We start from the raw sequence: 23,653 nt of genomic DNA on the forward strand, positions 1-23,653 counted from the left end.
ATCTCGTCTGACATGAACACATTTATCTTTAGATGTGATTAGGATGCATTCTACTTAATGTGCATTCATGCACAGTGTACTCCACATTTATAATAGAGATACTATATTTTTTTCTCTGATTTTGAATGGTATTAAAATGCCTTCACAGACAGCATGCACAAAGCAAAAGCTCATAAAAGGTTTAGGAAATACAGAGTGGCAAACTGCTAAAATATCTTAATGTGAACTGTTGTCAACAGACTTATGTTGTATGAATTTGTGTTATTGTAAAACTGTGATGGAGAAGCAGAAGCTTTGTACTGTAATAGTTAGCATGGTAAAGGAAATTAGTAAGAGCAGTCAAAAGTGGTGGCTTTTGAAAGAACCTGCAAACTACATAAGGCTCCCACATCCATCTAGAATTAAAAGAATGATCCAGAAGCCTTAAAATTAAACGGCTAAATTGCACCTCTGACACAGGAAGAGCTGCTGTTGAACTGGTCACTCATCTCCCTCCAGTTTCTGTGTGACACATTTGATGCGGATATTTTCCCGGAGGTTGCGAAGGCGCGCGCTGCGACTCGTGATTTCCTCCACGTAGGTTTTGGGGAACCAGCCCCGTTCCCCATCTGACAGTCGGATGCCTTCCACCCAGCCTGGTGAAATACAACATGCCTCAGACATCAAACAAGCCATTACGTATTTTTTATTTAAGTTCAGACAGTCAGTGAGAATCAAATAAAACACAAACTTTTTATGGACACAAGTTAGATGGATTCAGGTGCAGGTTGAAGGTGGAATGCAATTAATCCAGAATAAGACTTAATCCAAATTCTTACCATCACTTGTAATGGTCTTAGCGTGAAGGATGTCGGCCTTTTCCAGTGTCAACTCATCGTGCTCTTGGGCCTGATAGCTTTTGATGCACTGGACCTGGGATATATCTGAGAGGGAAAGAAAAGAAAGAAAAGATGAATGAAAGCACTTTGGAGGCTGGTTCATGAACGTGCAGCTCTCTACTGACCATCGTTCTCATTGGCCTGCTCGATGTCTTCCAAAGGATCAGATGGAAACATTGCCGTGATCCACCTCTGCTTCCCGCTCCTTGGAAGCCACAAAACCAACAAAGCCAGTTAAAGCACCATCTGCTAGCATCTTGTTTTCATATGAGTTAAGTTATCATTGAAGGGATGAAGGGCTGTTACTCACTCAGTGTGGGATTTGAGCAGGATCTGGTGTTTGAGCTGCTGGCCTTCACACAGCTGCAGGTGGAAGATGAAGCCCGAGATGCCCTGCAGCTTCTGACTGAGATCCTTCACTTTCAGCTCTCCTATCTTGGCATGTACGAACACCATGAACTTCCAGGTACTGCAAAAAGATGTCCATTGTTTTCATAGTTAGAATAGAGCCATGTTGTGTTGCTTTGAGCCCATTTTCACTGTCTTTGCATCAGATCAATGGGGATGTGCATCAATGTCTGCTACAAGGTTGAGATCCGTACTTGGCCGAAGTTGGAAATATTTAAATTCTTATTATTAATCCTTCATATGGAATTAGAGAACACTCAGAAGCTAATTAGCTTAGCTTAGCTTAGGCCATTTTAGCTTGTGTCAACCTCATTGACAACAATACTCCAGGAAGTCTTTGCATCCAGCCTAGAAATGGTCCAACAAATAATCCCCCAATAGAACCACAATGTTGTTTCTTCTACAATTCGGTTTCTGCTTGAAGTAAACAAATGAGATCTAAAGCTGTTTGCCCATGCTTCCAGTCTTATGCAAAGCTACGCTAACAGGCTGCTAGTTATAGCCCCACAGTTAGCAATTAGTTAGTTACAATCATGATGAGTATGGTATCAGTCCTCTCATCTAACTGTCATCAAAAACACAAGTGTATGTCAAACAACTTTATTTCTATAATGTGATGCATTGTTATGTTAGTTACAGTTGATCAATGGTCCTTTGGGGTATTGTATAGACTTATTCTAGACTTTACACTTTGGACCAGAAAATGAGAACTCTACAAACATTTAAAGAAACCTTTTGTTTTATTTCAAATCCATATTGACTGAGGGTTTAAACCTATTTAAACCAGTGTTCAGAGCATAGACTGTAGGATGGTTCAGAGGGATTAGTTCACTGCCAGTTTGAAGAGACCCAGTGACTTATTGAACATACATAAAGTATATGCCATGTGATCACTGCATTAAATAGACCTGACAAAACCAAACCTATCCTGTAACTTAGGGGGAGAATATTGTATATGAAGAGAATCCCTGTTATTTTGTTGAATGTCCTCAATCATCAGTTCAATATCTTCCATCGACTGAACATCACTTACTCCTTCCTCCTGGACAGCAGGAGACAGTCGTTGAACAGGTGCAGGTACACAGGCTTGGTGGGTAACTTCAGCTTGGATCCAGAAATACTCATTGTTTGCGTGTCCACCTCCAGGAGTTCACCGTGTTTCACCAGCCAGCGAGACTGAGAGATCAGAGGAAAGATCTACAAAGAAAGGAAATAAGCTGTTTAACAATAACCACAGTGCAATAAGATGGTACATGTGGCATATATGGGCCATTGTGGGTAAACATTTTTTAGCCCCAAATCACATTATCATTAGCATCCAGACTTTGAATAGACCCAATAAAATGTGTTTGGAGGAGGAAGCAACTTTTGAGCTTCAGCAACCAAAGTCTGACCTACAGGTGAGGCCAGGGGAGGTTGGCTCCTCTTCATAAGACAAGAAGGGTATCTCCAAAATACCGACATACATTTTTTGCCACAGGTCTATATTGTTTTTTGTATTCTTATAACACACATTATTTAGAAAATTGTGCTAATATATTAACTATATCTTCATTTTTAATGTCGTAGTCTAATGTAGTTTTTGCAGATCTCAAATCCAAGTTTTTTTCCCATAAAATTATGACAAATTTACAGATTCATACTTTTTCTCAGAGTATTAACCTCCCTCCCATGGCTCCATATGTTTTTTCAAACCTACAATGCCCCCGATATGATACAGCTCTATGATGCTTTGATTCACAATTTTAAAGGAAGACAGAAAAAGTTAATTCTTCACCATCCGGACTTTAGATCAATGCATAAAGACTTCAGTCACCTTTCCCTCGAAATTAATTTTCTTATTGAGGTGAATCAGTTCCTCCATCCTCTTCATCGACTGTACACTGGAGTTACATTCTTTGATGATCTAAGAAGACACACACCAACACAGTCATTACTGTTGTGCCTCACCAGCCATAATACTGAAGCTTATCCAACTGACTATTAGGGATGATAATCACCACCTTTTTCAGCTCATTGAAAGCTTTCGTGGCAGTGTCCTCATCTCGGGAGCCCGGTGTTGTCCTCTTTAAGATATTCTGAAAAATAAGAACGTTTTTGAAGATATGCCGAGGAATAAAAAATGCTCTTGTCATGTTCTGTTAGGGAAGGAAACCTGCTGGGGCAAATTACTTGGCCAGTCCCAATATTAACCCATTTACAGTTTCACATAATTGGGTTTCAAGTGCGAACACGAATCCTGCAGTGAACATTTAATCATGTACCTCCACCAGCATTTTAAGCCGTGTGATCCTCTGAAATGGGAGGATTAGAAAAGAGGTCAGGGGAAGTCTTTGGCAGATGGGGTCCTCCTCCAAACGAGCCAGGATGCCGGGGAAACGAGGGTTGTCGTGCCTGAGATGACAGGACGAGCACATTTAGAGAAACACCTTAATGACTTTTATGAGAAACTCTGAAGATTCCAGTACCTTGTTTGCTTTGACAAAAGAAATTCTTAAGCATACATTTCAATGAATCATGTGCAAGTTAAGTCATGCAGGTGTAAAACAACACGCTCAGAGGAAATTCTGGACATTCTGCATGAAACAATTGGATTTTCTGCATTACAGCCATGAATGTGCACAGATAGAGAGAGCCTGCATACATATACATATAAGTTCAAGTTTGGTTGGTTCATGTTTTCATTATACATACAGTGGAGGCAGTTACTCACAGCAAACGCTGGTATGTCTGTTCTTGGTAGGCCTGGTTGGTTACATAAGGTAAATAAACCCTTCGCAGAGCCGGGCAGTGATCCAGGACAATGTCGCACACATCAAAGCGCAGAATGTCGAGCTCCAGTCTGCGTTCCAGATGCTGAAGGAACCTGCATACAATAAGTGAGCAGAAAATACAGTCAATGAGGGAACAAAACCTGGTCACTGAGATGTTAAAACAAAGACCTGAGCACAGTAGAAATATATTAAATATCAGTTGCAATTTATTTCACCTCTCACTGACATCTTTGACCTCAGGCAGCTTGGAGAAGAGCCACTGCCTATCCTGAGCTCCAAGACACTCGGCAACCTCCTGCGACAGCATGAAGTGGTCCACAGCGATGGTTAGGCTGCGGATGTACGATGCTTCAGAGGTCACCAGCTCAAACTTTGCCTGAGTGGAGGAGGGAACAGGATGTCAGCCTGCCATACAGTGCATGAACAGCTGTAGCAGTTCAATAGAAAAACAAATGAAAACCCAAATGTAATCCATCATAAGATGTGAAATCTCTTAACTCACCTCTTGTAACTTCCTCTCCTCATTGCTGAAATTGTCAAGCTGACCACTGGTTCGTACATCGGGAATATCCTGCCAGAGTGCAAAAGCAGAACCTCGTGAGGAGCGGAAGGAGCTGGATGGAGACAGGTTTGATGGAGATGGGGCCCCGTCAGACCCCTCGTCCCTGAGCCCCTCGTCCTCTGTGCCCGGCTCCTTCCCCTGTTGCCTCTGAATCTCTCTGTTGATGGCGACGTCACTGTATTCCTGGTACAGAATCGCTACAGGAGGAAGCAGGAATGAAATAAATAAAAATACTGGCTATGGAAAAGACAGTTAGGGGAAAATATCTAGATAGACAATCTAAATAGATGCAATACAAACACTTTGAAAAAAATCTTTCTTCAAGGCAAACTTACAACTCGGTAACAACCTTGACAGCCGATTTGAATTAGCAACAGTTGGAAGGGCAGCCAAGTCGTCTTCGATGGATTTCTTTCGCATTCTGTAATGAAAATGTGAAATGACATTGATCTTTGATTTTTGCACGTTTTTGTGTTGAAACAACGGAAGTCTGTATTTACCCGAGTTTTGTGCTCCATCTTTGCAACGGCATCCCATTGTCACTGCTGGGCAGAGGAGGTGCAGGTCCTACAGGACTGTGGGGGGCGCTGTTACTTGAACCTCCTGAGCTGCGGTGCCTGGAGTTGGACTTATCTGAAAAAGATAAGAAGCAGGACTTGAAGATGAGGTGAAGGGATGAAGCAAGACACCTCATGTAATAAAGGGTCAAGAGGCCCTGTACTGTAATAACCTCAGTTTAAACCTGTCTGGATATTTTCAGACATATTGTTTGTTGTTTCGTGCTCACCTTCCTTCTTAAGCCATGTACCAAATATATGAATGTCCAAGCTTTTAATAATAAAGTCGAGCTGCAGCTATATATTTATATATTCTAGTAGTTTCAGGCATTTTTAGCTCTTTACAATCAAATGGCCACAACATATTTTTTTGCCAATTCTTTCCTACTGACTAATTATATGTATTATATTTTATATTATGGTTGATGCAATTGCTCCCCTTTTTCATTACTGACCATTACAATATCCCTTTCTAATATGATTCTGATGGAGGTGCTGGGAAAACAAAAGTGATTTCTTTGTGTGTGAGTTTATCTGAAGTTAAAATGAGAATGTGGCCTGTTGGATATGTTGCAAAATGATATATATATATATATATACATAACATTCATATATCCATTATGTATCTTACCAATTAATGTAATATAGACTTTATGTAAAGATGAGTGGCATGACTGCTCCCCAAAATGAAGCCAAAGCATCTCAATCGCCTCCTGGTGGCTGGCTGCAGTATAGGGTTAATCATAAATCCTGCCTCCTCCATGTTAGTGGATGGGACCCTATGATGAAACGACATTAGATCTTTTGTCTACTCACAGTCAGGGTTGGGACAGAGGCTGTTGGAGCTCTGTCTGTCCCTGGAGGCTACCCGTGCTGACAGCGACTTCCCCAGCTTCAGGGTGAAGGAGTTCTTCCTCTGAGACAGCTGAAGTCTAGATATGAGTTCTGAGGCTGAGAAGCGTCGCCGCTCTTGGTCCCCATGACGACTGCGTGACAAAATGCTCCCCCCCGTGGCACTGGACATCTCTACACTCCCGCTATCTTCCCTCATCCCCAGTATTGAGTCCTCTATTATCTGCAGTGGTTCTGTGTGTAGATTAAAAATATCATCATGACTGAGGCCTGGGAGATCTGTAGCACCGTCTGTGGATGAGGGACTTGACATAGCCTCCAGGGAGGATAATCCACTGAGGTCCTCCTCCAGAAAAGAAGCAAAAGGTCCAGGGAAGATGTAGTCCAGGATCGGGCTGCTGAGAGACTCATCACTCGTGCTATCTGGAGAATAAACCTGCATCTTTCGCCCTGGAAACCAGAAAAAACCTTAAGAAGAGCATATAAAGCATTTTTAAATCGTAATTTGTTGCGTCTTGTCAATCTTGTTAGTAATGAAATGAGATGCACACTCACGGATAGACTTTTCTTTCACTGAACCTTGTGATGTTCTCCTCTGTAGCGGGCAGGAGTTTGGGCTCTGACACCCTGGACCTTCAGGTGAGGATGGTGAACAAGGTAACTGAGATTCCCATGAGTCTGTGTTTGTGTATAGAGAGGACAGAGGGAACGACAGAGGGAGGCTAAGAGCTGTGTGGGGAGGACGACATACTGTTGTGACAGTTTGTGGCTTTTCAGTCTGCTCAGGTTCGCCATCGCCCACAGTTGTATGAGAGTTTAAATTCAAAGTTGTTTCATGTTCATTGTCTGTCCTCTGGCAGTCGTTCTTCATGTCATTCAGCTCATTTAGTGCGTGTCTGTAACCATTCAATGAAAGAGTGTGTGTTATGCATTGTGCATCTGGAATAACAGCCTGCCTTGGGGAGCTGAGGCCATTTAGTTTCGGAGTCACTGGTGGTTGTAGCTCAATAAAAGCCAATGTTTCCTCCTGGCACACTGCAACATGCTTGAGATGGCACGGGTGGAGGAGAGGCCTGTCCTCCTGGACCTCGCTCAGAGCCTGGGACTCTCCTGAGCCAGGGATCCACATGCTGGGGCTCTCTCCCCCGCAGCGAAAAGCATGAAGGTGAGGTTGGAAATCAGGAAAAGGTGAGAATCCATACCCAGGGAGCATGGCTGAACGAAAACATGGGAGCTGCAGAGGGAGAGTGGGGAAAAAAACAACTTATATTTACTGTACAGTTTATACACCAAGATCCAATCAACACTTCACAGTGATAAAGTTTGCTGTTTCACCTTATGACAAAACTAGAGGAAGTGTGCACCCAAACCTGAGAAGGATGATGATTAAAAAACAAAAGCGGGTTTATATAGACAAAATGAATTTGAGTTTGGTCACTTCAGCAAACAAGAAACTTGGATTATTAACGAAGACATATTATGCTCATATTCAGGTTCATAATTTTTACATGGGTTATTACTTGAAAAGGTGAACACGCTCTAATGTTCAGAAAACACGTGACTTTCCTCGTGCTGTCCAGTACTGCGGCCTCTCTTTTCAGCCTCCGTCAGAAAACACTTGGTTTTAGCTCCTGTCACTTTATCACTTTTGGTTTTTGTTTGTTGCTCTTTCTACTACGCTATGTGCATGTCGAAAAAAAAAATACTGCCTAGGGACACACTGGGGTAAACTGGAATGTTTCCACAAGAAACAAATCGGTGCCTTAGTGTAAACCAGTACAGCAGCAAACCACTTATCCTGCAATCAGGTACGGTTGACTGGACACAATTTACTGCTAGCTACTTAGCTGAGACTCGCCGGAGATTCCTCAGACCCAACTGAGTGTTACACAATATATACGGTTATAATGAACAGTAATCAGACTTATGTAAGTTTAATAAACTAGACAGTCTGTGGATGTTCAGTCGACGGTGGTCGTGTAGGATTGACTTTCTAAAAGGGCTTCTGCACATTTTTGGGATTCATATATCAAGATACACACACACACTGAGCAGACACCCTCAAACTATTGACACGTGCAGGATGTTTCTGACCCAGTCCTCACACACACACACACACACACACACACACACACACACACACACACACACACACACACACACACACACACACACACACACACACACACACACACACACACACACACACAATCTCACACACTTAAGTCTAGAGTAGAGTGTCTCCTGAGCTGTGTCTTCCTGCTCTAATTAAAGACCTCTCTACACACAGCATCCAACCCCTGTATTTAACATCTTTCTGTCACACACACACACACACACCGACACACACACAACACACAAACCAGCTCCAGACAGAATACCACAACAGATGCACAGGCAGAGGAAGAGAGCACATCCTCAGCACTCTCACCTTGCACCTGAGATCTATACTCACCTGTCAATCTGGTTGTTGATCTACCTTCCTGTCCGCCCACAATAGCGAGCAGGCACCATTCCTGATTGAATATTTACAGGGAGCGTGTGTTAGAACCCAGCAGTGGGTCATAAAGTTGGCTCTCCTAACAGGCTGTTTAAACACACAACAGAGGAGCTCAGAGTCTTCTTCCTGAGCAGGTAATCCTTAACTTCTGCCAGGTAAACACCAGGTAAAATGAATAGTACAGACACACACACACATGCGTGCATACACACACAAAGGAGTTTGCCTCAATTGTTTTTATTTTTTTTCACATTTTTCAACAGTCAAAGGTCCAAATGACCTTTGAAATAAGTTTAGATAGCAGTACCTATTAACAAAAATAATCTACTGTGGACCATTCTTCTTTTTTGGAAATAAAAATGTGTACATTGATATTTCAGGTCCAGCAGCTGAGACATTTAGTATTTGTCATGGGGATTAAGAAAAGTCTTTTTGAGAAGCACTAAGCTAAGTAACAAAATAAGCAACTTTCAGAGCTGATTTCCTGTGTGAATATCACAAGTCATGGTGTATTTATGTGTTCTATTGGTTAAGAGGGTGCGAAAAGCCAACACGATAACCATCCACATACAATGACAGAAACCTTCGCACGTACATTTTAAAATATCAGCTTCCTCACATTGAACCACTCCCTCCACAATTTCAAGTCTGTTTGAATATTTTGTAAGATGTTGACAAGGCCGCAGCGCTTCTTTACCTCTTTTTTTCTCTCCCTTTACAGCTCTCCTGGAACCATTGTGTGGTGCTTTGTGAGAGAAAACTACTTATCAACTCTACACTTAAAGCTTGTGCTTTTAGTCAGTGACTCTGACATTTCTAAGCCAACTTCACTTTGTCATTATTCCATTGCAAACTGCTACATTCTCTCAAAACACAAAATTACTACACTAGTGTGCAATTTGGGGCCAGAGTGAGTGTTAATAATTAACACCTTGTCTCTTTTCATTTATTAGTACACACACACACACACACACACACACAGCCTCATGGTCATGGATTTACCATTCAATTGATGCATTTGTAATTGTAATTTAGACTTTATTTATAATAGTAACATGTTTTTTATGAGACAGTTATATTTTACATTATAGTTATTGAAGTAGTATCACATTACATTGTATTAAGCTGTGCACCTGTAAAGTATCAGAGTGTCCCTTGAGGGGATACAAGCATAAATTAATATGTTTGTTTACTGGAGGGTTTATCTTCCTTTGTTTGTGCTGTATGTGACTATGAGGTTACTGAAAAGCCACACCTGTTCTTGTGGAAACTGTAGGCTGCTCGGTCAGTCCAACTGCTCTGTTTCTCTCTTAAAAACACACAAATGTTTGCATGTATGGTGTACACACACACACACACACACACACACACACACACACACACACACACACACACACACACACACACACACACACACACACACACACACACACACACACACACACACACACGGAAGTGCAGGCACAAATGGTTACCTGTTCCCTACTGCAGACAAAGGCGGCCTTTATGTGTGAGCCTGGGCCCGGCTGCCCTGAGCACAGGACACCTGAGAGGGTGTGGGAACTGCTTATACTGATCCACCCATATAGTGCAGCCACTGAACCATATAAACACATCCAGACCACAGCTGCATAATGACTCAAGCTTTTTGGTGTTTGGATGTGGTTACAGTATAGTCCTGCTGTAGATGCGCACCATTGTATGAACTTTACTTTGTTCCCTCCCCGGTCTGTCATATCAGATCAAATATGAATTACTTCCGTGTTTACAGAGTATTTGCTGACAAAGTATTGTGTCTCATCTTTCAATACTGTCATAATGAATGAATGTTGACGTAATCCTCCACAAACCACCAACTCGTCATCAATCAACCTAATCTTTGTAGAAAATTTGTTATACAGTACATTCAAGATCCCAGAAAGTGACAATAAGCCTGACCGCCATATTTATCAAAACATGAAAGAATCCGATCACACGTACTACACATTCATCTCACTGACACCATTATATCACACTATTAAAGTTTCAATTCCAAAGACGTGTAATTTCCCTTGTCATAGCAGGCTGTTATTTATGACTGTTATGGACTTTGCTGCCAGCGTTTCCCCCTGTAATTTCACAAGGCTGCTCTAAGACGACATGTCTGCGTACAGCAGTTAATGAATGGCACTCTGGCATGACTTTATTGCCAGCAGCCATATGAGAAGCATTTCTTTTAATTGTGACATTCTTCATCTTAAAGGTCTCAGAATAATCCTTTAATGGAGTGTATCACATGAATATGAACATAAAATCTGCTCCTGATTCAGCTTCATTACAGAGTCAATGTTGTGTAATCGGTTCATTAAAGTTTGCTTGAAGTTTGTCGTGGGGAGCTGTGTTGGAGCTGTTTGAGCTTTTCTAATGTTAGGGAGTGACATTTTATCAGTATCTGCAACCAATAAAAATTAAGTTTCTATACAAACAATCTGCAACAGCAAATATGTGTATGAAACTTGTGCCTGGATTACATCTTTGTAAACATAATAAGGATGTTGTTCATATATGAAAATGTGTTCATACTGGAAGTATCAGTAAAATATTCAAGACAATGTATTTCTTTTCCACTGAAATATCCAGTCTTGCTTTACATGTGTATATTGACTGCAGCATTATCAAAAATGTATGCAGTTTTTTTTACTCACTGACTTGATCAATTTCACTCAGTAGAGTTCGTACAACAAGACCCAACAGTCCCCTTATAAAAACACATTTTAATTCACTAGAATTAAACTTCAACTTAAATTAAACTTACACACACTCATAAATTCCAGATTCCAAATCAAGATCTATAAATTATTTATTGAGAAATCGAGGAAAATGTGGAAAAAACTAGAAAAATCCTGGATCTGTCCAGTAGTTTTTGTGTAATCCTGCTATCGAATGAGCGGACCAACAAACAAACAAATAAACGCAGCAAAAGCATAAATTCCTTGGTGGATGTAAAGATCTGGTTTCATTCAGAAAACGTTCACAGTGACTTTAGCCACAATCTGTTTATTTACATAAAAAAAAAAACTTTGCCAAAATGTCCTTGTTCACTAACTAAACCACAGGTGGGAGTGTGCACACCAACCGTCATCTCTGGTGTGACAGTTTGACTTGTTGTTCACCCACACCCACCACAACCAACTCCACTACTAATAATAAATGAGTTCAAAACAAATATTTTCCTACCTATTTGATGTTCATGCAGTGATGCAGTTAAATTATGTACAAGTGTCATATCTATCAGATACAGGGTTGTTATCTAATGAGATCTCTTAGGTTGGAAACAGCAGTCTGCTTTGTTCAGTGTGGCCGACTGTCAGACAACAATTCTAACATCAACATCAAACATCCTGGACAAGTCTGCCTCTGACACTCTAACGGAAAAAAACAAGAAATCTATCAATTCCACCTAAACTACAAAACAATCTTTTAAATTCTTCTGAAAGTTAATAAAACCCTCATGAACAAAACCAAGAATGACTTGAAGTAACTATTATTATAGAAATATGGACGCTGTACTTTGCATTAGTTTATGCCCTTATATAGTGTCCTACTGCTGCTCCCCCGATGAAAGAACAAACAAACTCACTTCTGATTTAGCTGAAATCTACAGTTTCATGCTGGTCCAATAAATAGTTTAGCCTCAAATGACCTTAGCCTCCTATGACCCAGTGTTCAGTTTGGGGATCAGCGCCACCTCCAGAGTAGAGAAGTCAGACAGAAATGAGAGTTGGACAATTACATAACAGAAATACAGCATATGAGGAGCCTCATCATGTAATCGTGCTGAGCCATGGCAGACTCACAGTAGGAATAACAGTGTTGAGTCGTGCTGTTGCCTGGAAGCTGGGTCCAAACCGTAGGACGTCACAGGCTGCCACTCACCGGACTAAAATTCACATCTCGTGCAGGAGCCTTTTGAGACGTTGGTCCAGATTTATGTAACAAACTGCATCAGTCATGTGTTGCTGTCCATGTTCAAAGGCGAACTGATAACATTTCTATCTTCTCAGTTTTATGATTATTTACCGTGTGTGTTTAGTTTCTGTTTGTAGTGGGTGCAGGGTTTATTAATGCTGGGCGGTTATTTTTCCGTGCAATGGTTCTTGTATTTAAATTGTCTTACTTCTTTTGTTGCTGTTGCACCAGTACCCCACAGTTTGCTGCTCTTATTCTCGAGGGATGTTTTCCAGGCTCAAACTGAGCTTGTGAGATTAAACCTGCAGGCTTTGGCAGGACAGAGATTTCACACCATCCTTTTGTGCGATATAAAAGAATAATCTTAAACTAAACTTTTTGAGTTCCTAGATGTGTCCAGTCTTCCTACTTACTTTTCAGCTGCACAAACATGAATGTTGCAACAACAAGGCAATCAAGGATGCAAAAAATGTCAGCTTTAAAGTCTTAAAAGCCTAAAACATTTTTCAAATACTACAAGGTGATGTACAGGATAATTAACCTGGTTACAGATATCTAGATACTGGTGTATTCACTATGAAAATAGAAAATTGTTGGACCAACCTGAAAAAAAATACTTTGGCTGATAAAACACATATTAATTTAGTTTGTTCAACTTGCACTTCTCAACTTATACTTACAAGTTACTTACAGGTGTTTTTACGAATTTAGATGTTTATTCTAAGTATTTATTTCAAGTTGGTAATTATTTTCTTTTTTCAGTGCTGCTTCCCTAGTTGAAAAAAAATGAGCTCATCCCAGCTTTGTAGGCAGGATAAGGAAGTGTTGGAAATGATCTTCCTGTACTTGTTTTTCAGGTCATCCTGATGCTCTAGTGGTTAAGATGAATACCATAAAGCAGAATAACAGAGTCTACATAAACTACAGCTCGTTCCAAAACGCAGCAACCAGAATTCTCACTAAGCTACTAAAAAAGAGCATTTTACTCAGATGTTAGCTTCCCTTCATTGGCTTCCAGTAAATTTTACAATTGATATTAAGATTGTATTGCTGACTTTCCTGACCTGAGGACCCTCAGAGGGCCCTGCTTACCATTTCACAGTCCCGGCTGAGGACCAGAGGTGATCAGGTCTCTTCCATCAGAGCTCCCACTCTGTGGAACAATGTCCCTGAGGAGATCCGTCTGGCAAACTCCTTATCCTCTTTTAAATCTTTCTTAAAGACACATATTATAGGTGTTTTTCCATCTAGTTCATACCATAACACCTATTTTAATCTTTAATAATGTTTTATCTTATCTTGTTTTTACTGTTTTCTCATCTATACATTTTTTTATATCTGTATCTGTATATTAACTTAGCACCTTGTAATTGTGTTTTCAAAGGGGCTGTATAAATAAGTCTTACTCTGTATTATCATTATATCATGATTGATTTTGGCTGCAGACCTTTGTTGCATGTCATTCCTCACTTCCTGTTTTCTGTCAAATAAATCAAGACAAAAAGTAGCACCCAATCATAAACTTAAGTGTGTAGCTTATAGCAATCAGAGTGTCAATGACATCAGAATTTAGTTTGACCATGAAACTGCAGCATAAGCTCTTAACGGGTTATACAGGGGGGGGGGGGGGGGGGGGGGGGGGGGGGGGCATTCTGAGTAATTTGCACTGTTGAGGTGTTGGGGATTCAAATCTGGATATATATGGATATTCAATAATTTCCCAAATTGGGATCAATAAAGTACATCTATCTTACTTATACTCTATCAAATCCCAGTGCTCAGTGTGGAACAATATGACCAAACCTCCTTTAGAAAATGAGAGTGTCTGCTCCTTCCCCCGCACGCTTTCTGTCTGTGAGCATGAGTCCGGTGTGTTTGGTCAGACAGACTGGGGTGTCCTGACAGTGTGGTGCGACCAGCTCATGTGTGTGTGCGAGATCGCAGTTTAACTCAGTCACATCAGACCACTAATTGCCAAGCAGCAGACTCAAGTGCTGGCATTGTCTGCCGAGACAAGACGTGACATCATTCAGCGTCACTTTTGCTCCATGTGCTCTGTGCTGCGAAACCAGTTTTAGTTGTTTTTGCAGTCAATCAAAGTTCAATCAAAGTCTGTTTTTTATTTATCTGTGTTAGAGAATACGTTAACAATCTCTGGTGATTACTGAGTGATGGAGCAGTGTATGCACTTACAGTCAGTAATTACCTGCTGCCGTCAAGCTCAAACAGCTTTAAATGGTTATCCATGGAATTATTGTGATGTAAAGTATCGTGTTGTCATAAAAAGTGCAACTGGGTACTTGATGTTTAAATTCAGACATCATGCAATACGTTCCTGTGCTTGTGTTAGGTTGGCAGGTTTTTACTGTTGGTAAATTATGTGGCCTTGAATATTATGAAACAGTAAAACTTCTATTCCACGTGTCCTCCCTTCTGTCTGTTGAGCTGTTTGACGACAATGTCATGCCAATTATTGAAAAGCATCAGAATTCTTCCTGCAGATGCTGATGGCAATGCACATGACTTGAATTTGATCCTGCAAAAACATTTTAAATGTTCACCTTGTTTCACCTTGTTTCACCTTAAATACCTGGATGGAAATCCAGCAGATATCATCTTGGTATTTTAATGGGCTTCATCTGAGTCACTCAATCAAAACAAACTCCTCAGCGAGACTTGAATTCCAATCAGTGAGAGCGCACCAGATGTGAAGGGGACAATGTCTGCGCAGTGTGAGAATAGTCGAGTAAATTCAGGTCAGGGAGTTTCTTGGCATTGGTTCCTCTTCCAGCCTCAACCCACCGAGACAGGTGAGCACCCCAGAGGCTATTTGGGGGGAGGGGTAACACAAATGTTTACACATGGTGTGGGACCACCTAATCCTCCCCTGCAGCCTCAGGCAACTTACCCACGACCTTCTGAGACACTATGAAGATGCATTCTGACAACCTGACTTACGATCATACAAAGCTAAGACACACACACACAAACACAAGGCACACCTGATGTGAGTTTGTGTGTGCTTGAGACGCTATGAGCCCTTAACTGAAAGTGACAGGACATAGAGAGGCTTCGTCTCACTCAGTGGTATTTCCTGAACAAGGACAAACAGCAATCTCTTATTTAAAAGTCTGAAAAAATGGTGAACATCTCACATGTAAACGCCAGGACTTTTTGACCTTTAACCTCCCCTCCCCCTGCTTTACTGCCCCACCATAACAACTGCAGGAGGAGAAGCTGACATGGGAGAGGAGACAAACAGCCAGGATAGTACAGACACAAAGGGGCTATTGACGAACTTATGGAAATAACCTGATCTAATTATGGTGCTTTATGATAAGTCACAAAAGCTACCAAGTTGATTGAGGGGCAAGGATCCAACACACAGTAAATCCAGAAAATCCCATAATCAGCAGCTTCTGACAGATGACGGTTGTTCGTATGAAACGAGTTTCGAAACAAAAGAAGCTCTGATTTAGGATTTTTTTCTGCAGGTTCCATGAACATATGAAAAGTTAAATCCAACACATTAGTTACATATCTAAACCCTGAAGATTTACAGTGTGTTTCTCAAACAACATGTTCAAAAACACACACACAGGCCATTTTAACTCAACATGAGACCATTTTATGTTTCAAATACAGCTAAACAACAATGTTTCCAATAATACATATCTAAAATGCAATAAAAATTATGAGGCAGTGTGTAACTTTTCAATTTGCCTCATTTGATAGACAGATATTCTCTAAAATATATTAAACCTCCGACATTGAACTTTAAATTTTCGTTGATTTTAGCACCTCTGTAGACCAAGCGGTGTTTCCACTGTCACCTGTCGTAATAACCTCAGTCCAAAGAGCGTGAAAAAAAGACACATGTAGCAAGTTCAGGACACAAACTAAGAAAACACTGCGACACCACAGCCATTGAGTATTTAATACATTTATACAGGTACGAGAAATCCATACTTCCCCCTCTTATGGTGGGCAAATGGAACAATCCCACCTGAGACTATACCAAGTCACTCAATGTATAGGGGCTTAAAGTTGGCTGGAATATCAAACCACACCGTAACAGACAGCTGTTTGCAGGATGCATAGCAAAGACGTAATGTATTGTAATTCTCATTCCGATCTCATCCATCTTGTTTGTAAGAGATGTGGAGTTGGCGAGGGAGAGACTCGGGAGTGCTGGTCTGTACGGGTTAGCCTTTACCCTAGCGTGTAGCCCGGTTCACTACCCCCGCTTCTGTTTCCTCTCTCTCCACTTAAACATAGGCTTTTCTCGCCTGACCATCATAAATCATTGCTCTGACCTTGCAGGTAAACTGTTCCGACCACAGTTGTTGAGAATAGTTGGAAAAGCCAATTTTCTCCCTGATTGTCTCATTTTGCTGTTGTAGGTCATAAAGTAAAATAGGACTGTTTCATAACCAGTTAAAAACTCCTTGTAGGGGCTTTAAACACTCATAAATGATAGACTGAGTGACTTTTAAGTCATTACCATGAGGCTAGGCACTGTTGTTCATTCCAGTATATCAAACACACATAAATATTTATCACTCCGCGGCTGAATATAGTCCCCTACAAATGGACTATTTAATCCTGTCTACTAAAAACTACAGCACCCATTTATTAGGAGATTGCTCAGCCTTTATTAAAACACAAAACTCAATATTTGTGACCTATTTTAAAAGAATCACATATTCAGTGGGAACCATTCAGGCTGGAAAGAGACGGAATAAAAGCATCTTTGGTTTTGTTCTTTTTATGGGATTTGCTGACGGTATGAAAATGTTAAATCTAACCAACCTTATCTGTTAAATATTAAAGTTACAAATCAGAAATGCCAAACTATATTCTTGGATACCTTTCTCAAAGTGATACATTTTCTGTTGATCCATCATCATATCAGAACCAGAGGTTTTTTAGTAAGTGGGTATAACATAAAAAGTGTCATTCATGGATCTGCAGTAATTTAGTTTCATAATTTTTTTCTTCAGCTATAAAATAATTAAAAAAATTAAGTGGCTTGCTTTGCTGTACTCTAATAGTCAATCAGAGCACTTTCATTCCTTTGCCACCGAGCTGACCTACTTTACGTCAAATTGCTGAAGCATCTCTCGCTTTCATCTGCTCTTGTGTTCACTCGCCTGCTCTTCCATGCTGTTATTTAGCTCTCTGCTCCACTTTTTCCCAGCTGAGCACCAGCAGTTTCTCCTCAAACCCCCTCCTCCACCTCCTCCTCCTCCTCCGCTTCTTGCTTTCATTATCTGGACAGGTATGCACAAGCAATCTGCCGGCCTGCATGTTGTTTTGAAAATACGATGGGGAAAAAGTGGAACACGCCAATTGAGCAGACAATCCTGAAACAATTCTACCTTAGCCCACAGCTAAAGCTATAAACTATTGAGACCCCAAAACCAGCAGTGCCAACAGTATTAGAGCAATGGATTAAGAGAGAATGTGAAATGGCCTAAAAAGGAAGGGGTAACACCTGGTTTGTCTTTTTTTTTAGAGGAGCAAAGAGGCACAAAAATGCATTTCAGTGAAGAGGCAATGTCTCCTAAGCCAGAAAGTGATTATCTTGCATGAGTGCAAATGTGAAACACAGACCACGCTGTATTGGATAAGTCACCAAGTAAAATGACCGGAGGGCTGCAGTGCTAGACAGGTGTGCAGCAACGCAGCCAGGGCAGCGATGTGCACACAGCAGCTCCAGGCTCCACTTTTAACACTTTGTCTGTTTTAACCTTCACATCTGGGCTTCAATATTCAGCCCAGAGACACAGATTTATATCAAATAATGAAGCCTGTGCACTCCTGCCTTTCAAAGAGTTTTCCATCTACGAGTCGAAGCAAAACACAACATCATATTTTAATTAACTGAATGCATGAATAGCACCTCAGTAGGTGGTCTGTTCTACAGTCCAGTTTTGAAGACAAGTTCATGTCCTACTTTAGAAGTGCCCAACCCCAAGATGAAACCCCCCTGACACACGGAGACACTTTTCCACATTCCCTGCATGACTCTGCAAACTCATTCCTCTGAAATTGACTACTAAGCTGGCCAGGAGACAAACAAAGCAACTCGACGATACACGTGCAGGAGCGAGGGCTGTTATTACGGGCCATTAGCGCCACAGTTATTTAAGCCACAAGTCAAAAAGCTAGGAAAGTGACTGTGTCTCCAGAAGATATCAGTGTCACTGATGTTTACAGGGCAGGTCGCTTTCAGTCAATGATGCCTGTAATGATTTTAGCCTGGTTTCGACCAAGACAGGTAAGTGCAAAACACAGAGTATAGACACCAAGTCACGTTCAAATTGGCAGCTGAGCTTGTGTGTGTGTGTGTGTGTGTGTGTGTGTGTGTGTGTGTGTGTGTGTGTGTGTGTGTGTGTGTGTGTGTGTGTGTGTGTGTGTGTGTGTGTGTGTGTGTGTGTGTGGTAAGGGGTAGGATGAGGGCAAGGTGTGGCATCCTGGATCGCTTTCCTGCAACACACTCCATGCACGCACGCATCTGCTACAGATACACCTGGCGTCCACAATACTCTGGAGTTTTAGAGTCAATAAAATTGGAGAAGTTTGGAAACGCTGCTGGCCCTTAGTTTTAAAACTCCATGGCTGTGTTATGGTATAGACGGGCAGAAACTGAGATGTTTGGAAACGATGATGTAGACAATCATAACCGTTGTCTTTTCTGTCACGAAAGAAGAAAGCAACCAGCATTAGCCTGAGCTACCAGTGTAGAACACAGCATGAAAAGTGTTGCTGACCCCTCTTTGCTAACAGCTGTTGTTCACTTAAATTCTGTATTTTACAATAATACAAATGCTTACATGTAGGAGACGAGTTATTATTCAAGCAATCTGTGACAATTCAGAGATTGTTTTAGTTTGAAAGCGCCATTTTCAAAAGAAAACGTAGTAGTGTGAATGTAGCTTATAGATCTACAGAAGAAACAAAAACAAGGACACTCAGACAGACAGACAGACAGACATGTCTGAATGGCAGGTGATGGGGCAGGTGCTCTCCAGACGTATAGTCGTGGGGGGAGGGAGGACGTGGGAGGAGGAAAGGGCCCTGCGGTGAGCTATAAATCTTTGAGTGATAAGAGGAGGCCTAAAGAGTGACATCAAATCTACAGCAGAGTGCTGACGGGACAGAAAATGAATTCACAGCTAAATGAAATCAAACAACCTGGATTTTTTAAAAATGTATTGTTATGAAGAGTTGTACTGTGGATCTCCAGTCTGTAATAAAGTCCTGACTCAATGCTGATACACATCTAGCACAACATCCAGGTGGTGCATTCGAGTCAGACATGCCGTAGTAAATCAGATAATCCAGAAAACACCCATTGCTGTCTAATTGTGCTCCAGCCAAAATATGCACCTTTCAGACGATCCATACCCACAACACACATGACAGTTAACTTACTCATCAGGACACCAGACGTCCCCTCAGCTCGCCCTCTTGCTGATGTTGAGCATATGTCTGGACAGCCGTAAAGTGTCTCACAATCTCCACATGAAAAGGGGGAGGGGAGCAGTTTTATGTGTCGTATTAAAAATTAAACCCTGGTTGCTGAATGTCATCACTGTGTTGTTGTTTATCTCTCATGAAGCCGTGTCAACAAATTGACCCGCCAGAGGCTTCACATGAGTGAACAAACAAACAGAGGGAGACAGAGGAAAATAAAACACACTCATTCACACCGAACCATGTGCAGGCCTCAGTTGACTACCACACACTCTTGCTTCATCTCTAAATACAGGCAGAGAAGGTGTTTGAGTCTTATGCTAAAATGCCCCAGAGTGTGTGTGTGTGTGTGTGTGGCGCCATGTGTCAGCCATGTACAGTTTTTAACAACCCCTCATCCAGCATACTCCAGACAAGCACTTACCTGCCCTGCTCTGCAACAACTCATTGCTGCACTGTAAGCATCACATTGGAGGCTCAGCTCCCTCTGCACTGCCTACAGGGAGCTTCCTGCTGGAAACACGAGCGATGCAAGCTGCAACTTCTTCCAGGAGAATAAATTAATAGAGAAGCAAACCCTCGCACTGGCAGGATTTATGCATCTACTTGAGCTGCAACATTTTGTGATGCAGAAAAAGTGGGAACGGTGTCAGGCTGAAGGGCTGTGTTTAAATCGCTGGTTTGTTTGGTAGAGAAGAAACTGGAATCCAGACAAACAAGAGTGCAGATAACCCATCTCATGGTGGTATTGTTTACTGACTCCCATTCACAGACAGTGTCTACCTTTGTTTTCGGAGCATGTAGGTTGTCACATGTATGCAATGCACCTGGCAGGCTGCACAACACTACTTTCTGCAAGTTGCACCATACAAAGAACAATTTGCACTCTCAGGCCAATAACGAGACTCAACTTTTCCATTCCAGCAGCAAAATCCTCCAACTCTGAGCATAACGTTATTGGAAATATAGTGAAATGTGTGTATAGATTTGCTGCTTTTTATTTTTCATTTTCGTGTGTAGAAAGGTCTGTTTCTGTTTTTCAGTACTGTACCTCATTGGCGTTAGCAGTCTAGTGCGTGTGCTGGCTGGTGGCCAGCAGCAGTGTGAGAATCCAGGCCATCCCAGGGTCAGACTGAGCCACTCTTCTATCCATTGCTGCCTTGTGTTCCTCCTGGCTTCTTTCCCACTTCTCCTCCTACAGCTTCTTCTTTCTATCTTTTAAAAAAAAACACAGCTAAGACTTTTTCAACCCTGTGTTCTTCTTCCTGACACTTCTCCTTCTCGTTCTCCTGCTCCTCGAGAAAACAAAAACAGGTTGAAAAACGGCCACCACCACTTGCTGCTCTCAGAGCTACTTACAATGCAGATCCCCTCTCTAAGCTCCTCTGCTCTCCCTTCCCTCTCGTTCCCTCTTCCTCCCTCCCTCCCTCCTTCTCTCTCTCTCGCTCTCTCTCTGCTACTGTTGGGGAGGTGCTCTCCCATTTCTCTTTCTCCTCCCCCTCTCGCCCATCCTCTAACTCTAATAGTTATTTAGTGTCTCATTTCAGCACCTGCTTTGAGACAGAGAGACAGTGAGCTAGCAGAGATTTTGTTCCTCATCAGAATAAAACTTTGCATGATAATAGTTGGGTCTAATTAATCAGACAAAATGTGTTGTATCGTATATTTATGTTATTTGAATGTGTGAGAGGGGAAGTCACCCAAAACAAATTCAGGGCACCAATCCTTGCATGCTAGTGCAAGTGCACATTAGCATGTTCGTCTTTGTGCATGTATGCATTTGCATCACTGTGGGAGCAGATCTATTATTGCCTGTGGCTGTGTGTGTGTGTGTGTGTGTGTGTGTGTGTGTGTGTGTGTGTGTGTGTATGATGTGCACATGCACCAACATGGGGCTTCCACTGAAAGTCTGCCTGTGAGATAGGAAAAGATGGAAAGAAGCTGCTACTCCCTCATCTGTTTGAGTGCTCCCTGATGTATCAGCTACATTCACTATTCAAACATGAAAAGAATGGTAGTGGGTGGTGTTGGGTGAGTTATAGCCCAGCACAGCAGTTTACACAGAAGTGGTGGACGTCTAATTGTCTCCATCTTTTGCTGGAGGAAAACAGGTCACTTAATGCCTTTTTGGCGTTTTCCTCTTGTAAAAACATTCTTACTAAGAAAAAATGTTTTTCTGGCAAAATTACTGAAAGTTTACTTTTTTTGCATTGGTAAAGATGTTAATTGTAAAATAAAATGATCAATCCACCAATTTCATAAATCTCTGTGTGCATGAGGTTTGCATATCTCAAGATTGTTCATCGTCTCGGCTTCACACTTGGCATATGTATAGTTTTGGACCCAAGGAAGATCAGTGTCGAATTTTGTACAATTTGACCAAATTGCAAATTCAATATTGATAAACTTTGAAAAAACCAGCGGCCAGCGCTGAGCTGCATCATCAGTGTCAGTGACCTCATGGATCACGTTCACTACGACAGCAGCAACAAATGATTTTCCAGTTCAGGGTTCTCTGTACACTTTGAATAAACAGGTGAGTTTCTCTTAGTGCAGCAGCGGTGGTGGAGCAGCTTCAGGTTTCTGTGGTCGGCCTTTACTCAATTACCGAAATTACAAATACTGCAGGTCACTTTCACAGTTTCAGCAAGAAAGCTGCAGCCAGCATCACCACAGGCAAAGCAAACAGCCCATTCAAACAGGCTGGTTTACAGTGGACACTGCATTTCAAATTGGTCATACGATAGATGGGCTGTACACCGGTATTTCAAACCCCCCCTTTTATAAATAAAGTTCCTTTCTGTAGGAAAAATCATCTTCTTCCACATTGTTAGACAGTATCCACATATTTATTCTGTTGCTCAGCTTGATTACCGTCTAAACATCAAGTCCATGTTATTTATGGTTGCACCACCCAATAGAGATACTGTAGATGTTTTCGTCATTATTGTTTACACATTTTGGCAACATTCAGCCTTATACGCTTTGACTTGTTGAAAATAAAGCTGTATGTTTAGATTACAGCATGAGATTGTGAAGTCTAACCAACTGACAGGGCTGTAAGGTTCTCAGGTATTTATTAGAGGACTTTAAATATTAATCAATTTGTGTTGTTTTCAGTATAAAACCTTGCCATATCTGCATAAAGGTGGATGATAATTATGTATCATTGATAAATGATCAATACAGGATTTCTATGATTTTATACATGAAAATGTAACAATGTGTTTATGAATAAATCTCTCTCATGGGCAATGTTGCATTGATTTGTTCACTGCAGTTAACATGTGGTTGACTCAGGCGTCTGTTTTGCATCTCTCTCCATATTCCACCAGAAGGTGAAAGAGTCAGCCGGTGTCCACGGTGCATACCTGTGCACACTGACAAGTACCAACTCACTCTTCCTGCAGGCCATGGCAGAGGAACGCACAGCAATCATAACAACCAGCAGACGAAAGTGGCAAAGAGAGAGAAAAGGAAGGGAAAAGAGCATAAATTAAAAAAAATTAAGCAAGACAAGGATAAAATGAGAGGGACAGAGGAAGGAGAGATAGAAAAAGGTAACAAGGAAGAGATTACATAAAAGTCAGGAGTTGCCCAAGGCCATTTGGGTGGGTGTGAAGGGAGGAGGGAGAGGAAGAGAGAAATCATTAACCAACACCTGTCTGTATCTGACTCCTAATAAATCAGTG

The 23,653-nt window shown here is 41.5% G+C and overlaps 1 protein-coding gene across 1 annotated transcript; it reads right to left on the minus strand.

Moving 5' to 3' along the window:
* Window positions 1–237: 237 nt before the first annotated feature.
* Window positions 238–21,349, minus strand: arhgef19 (Rho guanine nucleotide exchange factor (GEF) 19). Its single transcript, XM_034591041.1, has 16 exons — window positions 21,013–21,349; window positions 6,587–7,265; window positions 5,996–6,481; window positions 5,123–5,255; window positions 4,958–5,043; window positions 4,563–4,819; window positions 4,276–4,436; window positions 4,000–4,152; window positions 3,551–3,680; window positions 3,290–3,364; window positions 3,103–3,192; window positions 2,320–2,483; window positions 1,189–1,347; window positions 1,004–1,083; window positions 819–923; window positions 238–635 (listed from the first exon to the last, which is right to left on the minus strand). The coding sequence occupies exons 2-16, from the start codon at window positions 7,242–7,244 to the stop codon at window positions 481–483; spliced, it is 2,892 nt and encodes a 963-aa protein (XP_034446932.1). The 5' UTR covers window positions 7,245–7,265; window positions 21,013–21,349; the 3' UTR covers window positions 238–480.
* Between the last annotated feature and the right edge of the window lie 2,304 nt (window positions 21,350–23,653).

Source organism: Hippoglossus hippoglossus, chromosome 7, assembly GCF_009819705.1.
Source record: "Hippoglossus hippoglossus isolate fHipHip1 chromosome 7, fHipHip1.pri, whole genome shotgun sequence".
Lineage (NCBI taxonomy): Eukaryota > Metazoa > Chordata > Actinopteri > Pleuronectiformes > Pleuronectidae > Hippoglossus > Hippoglossus hippoglossus.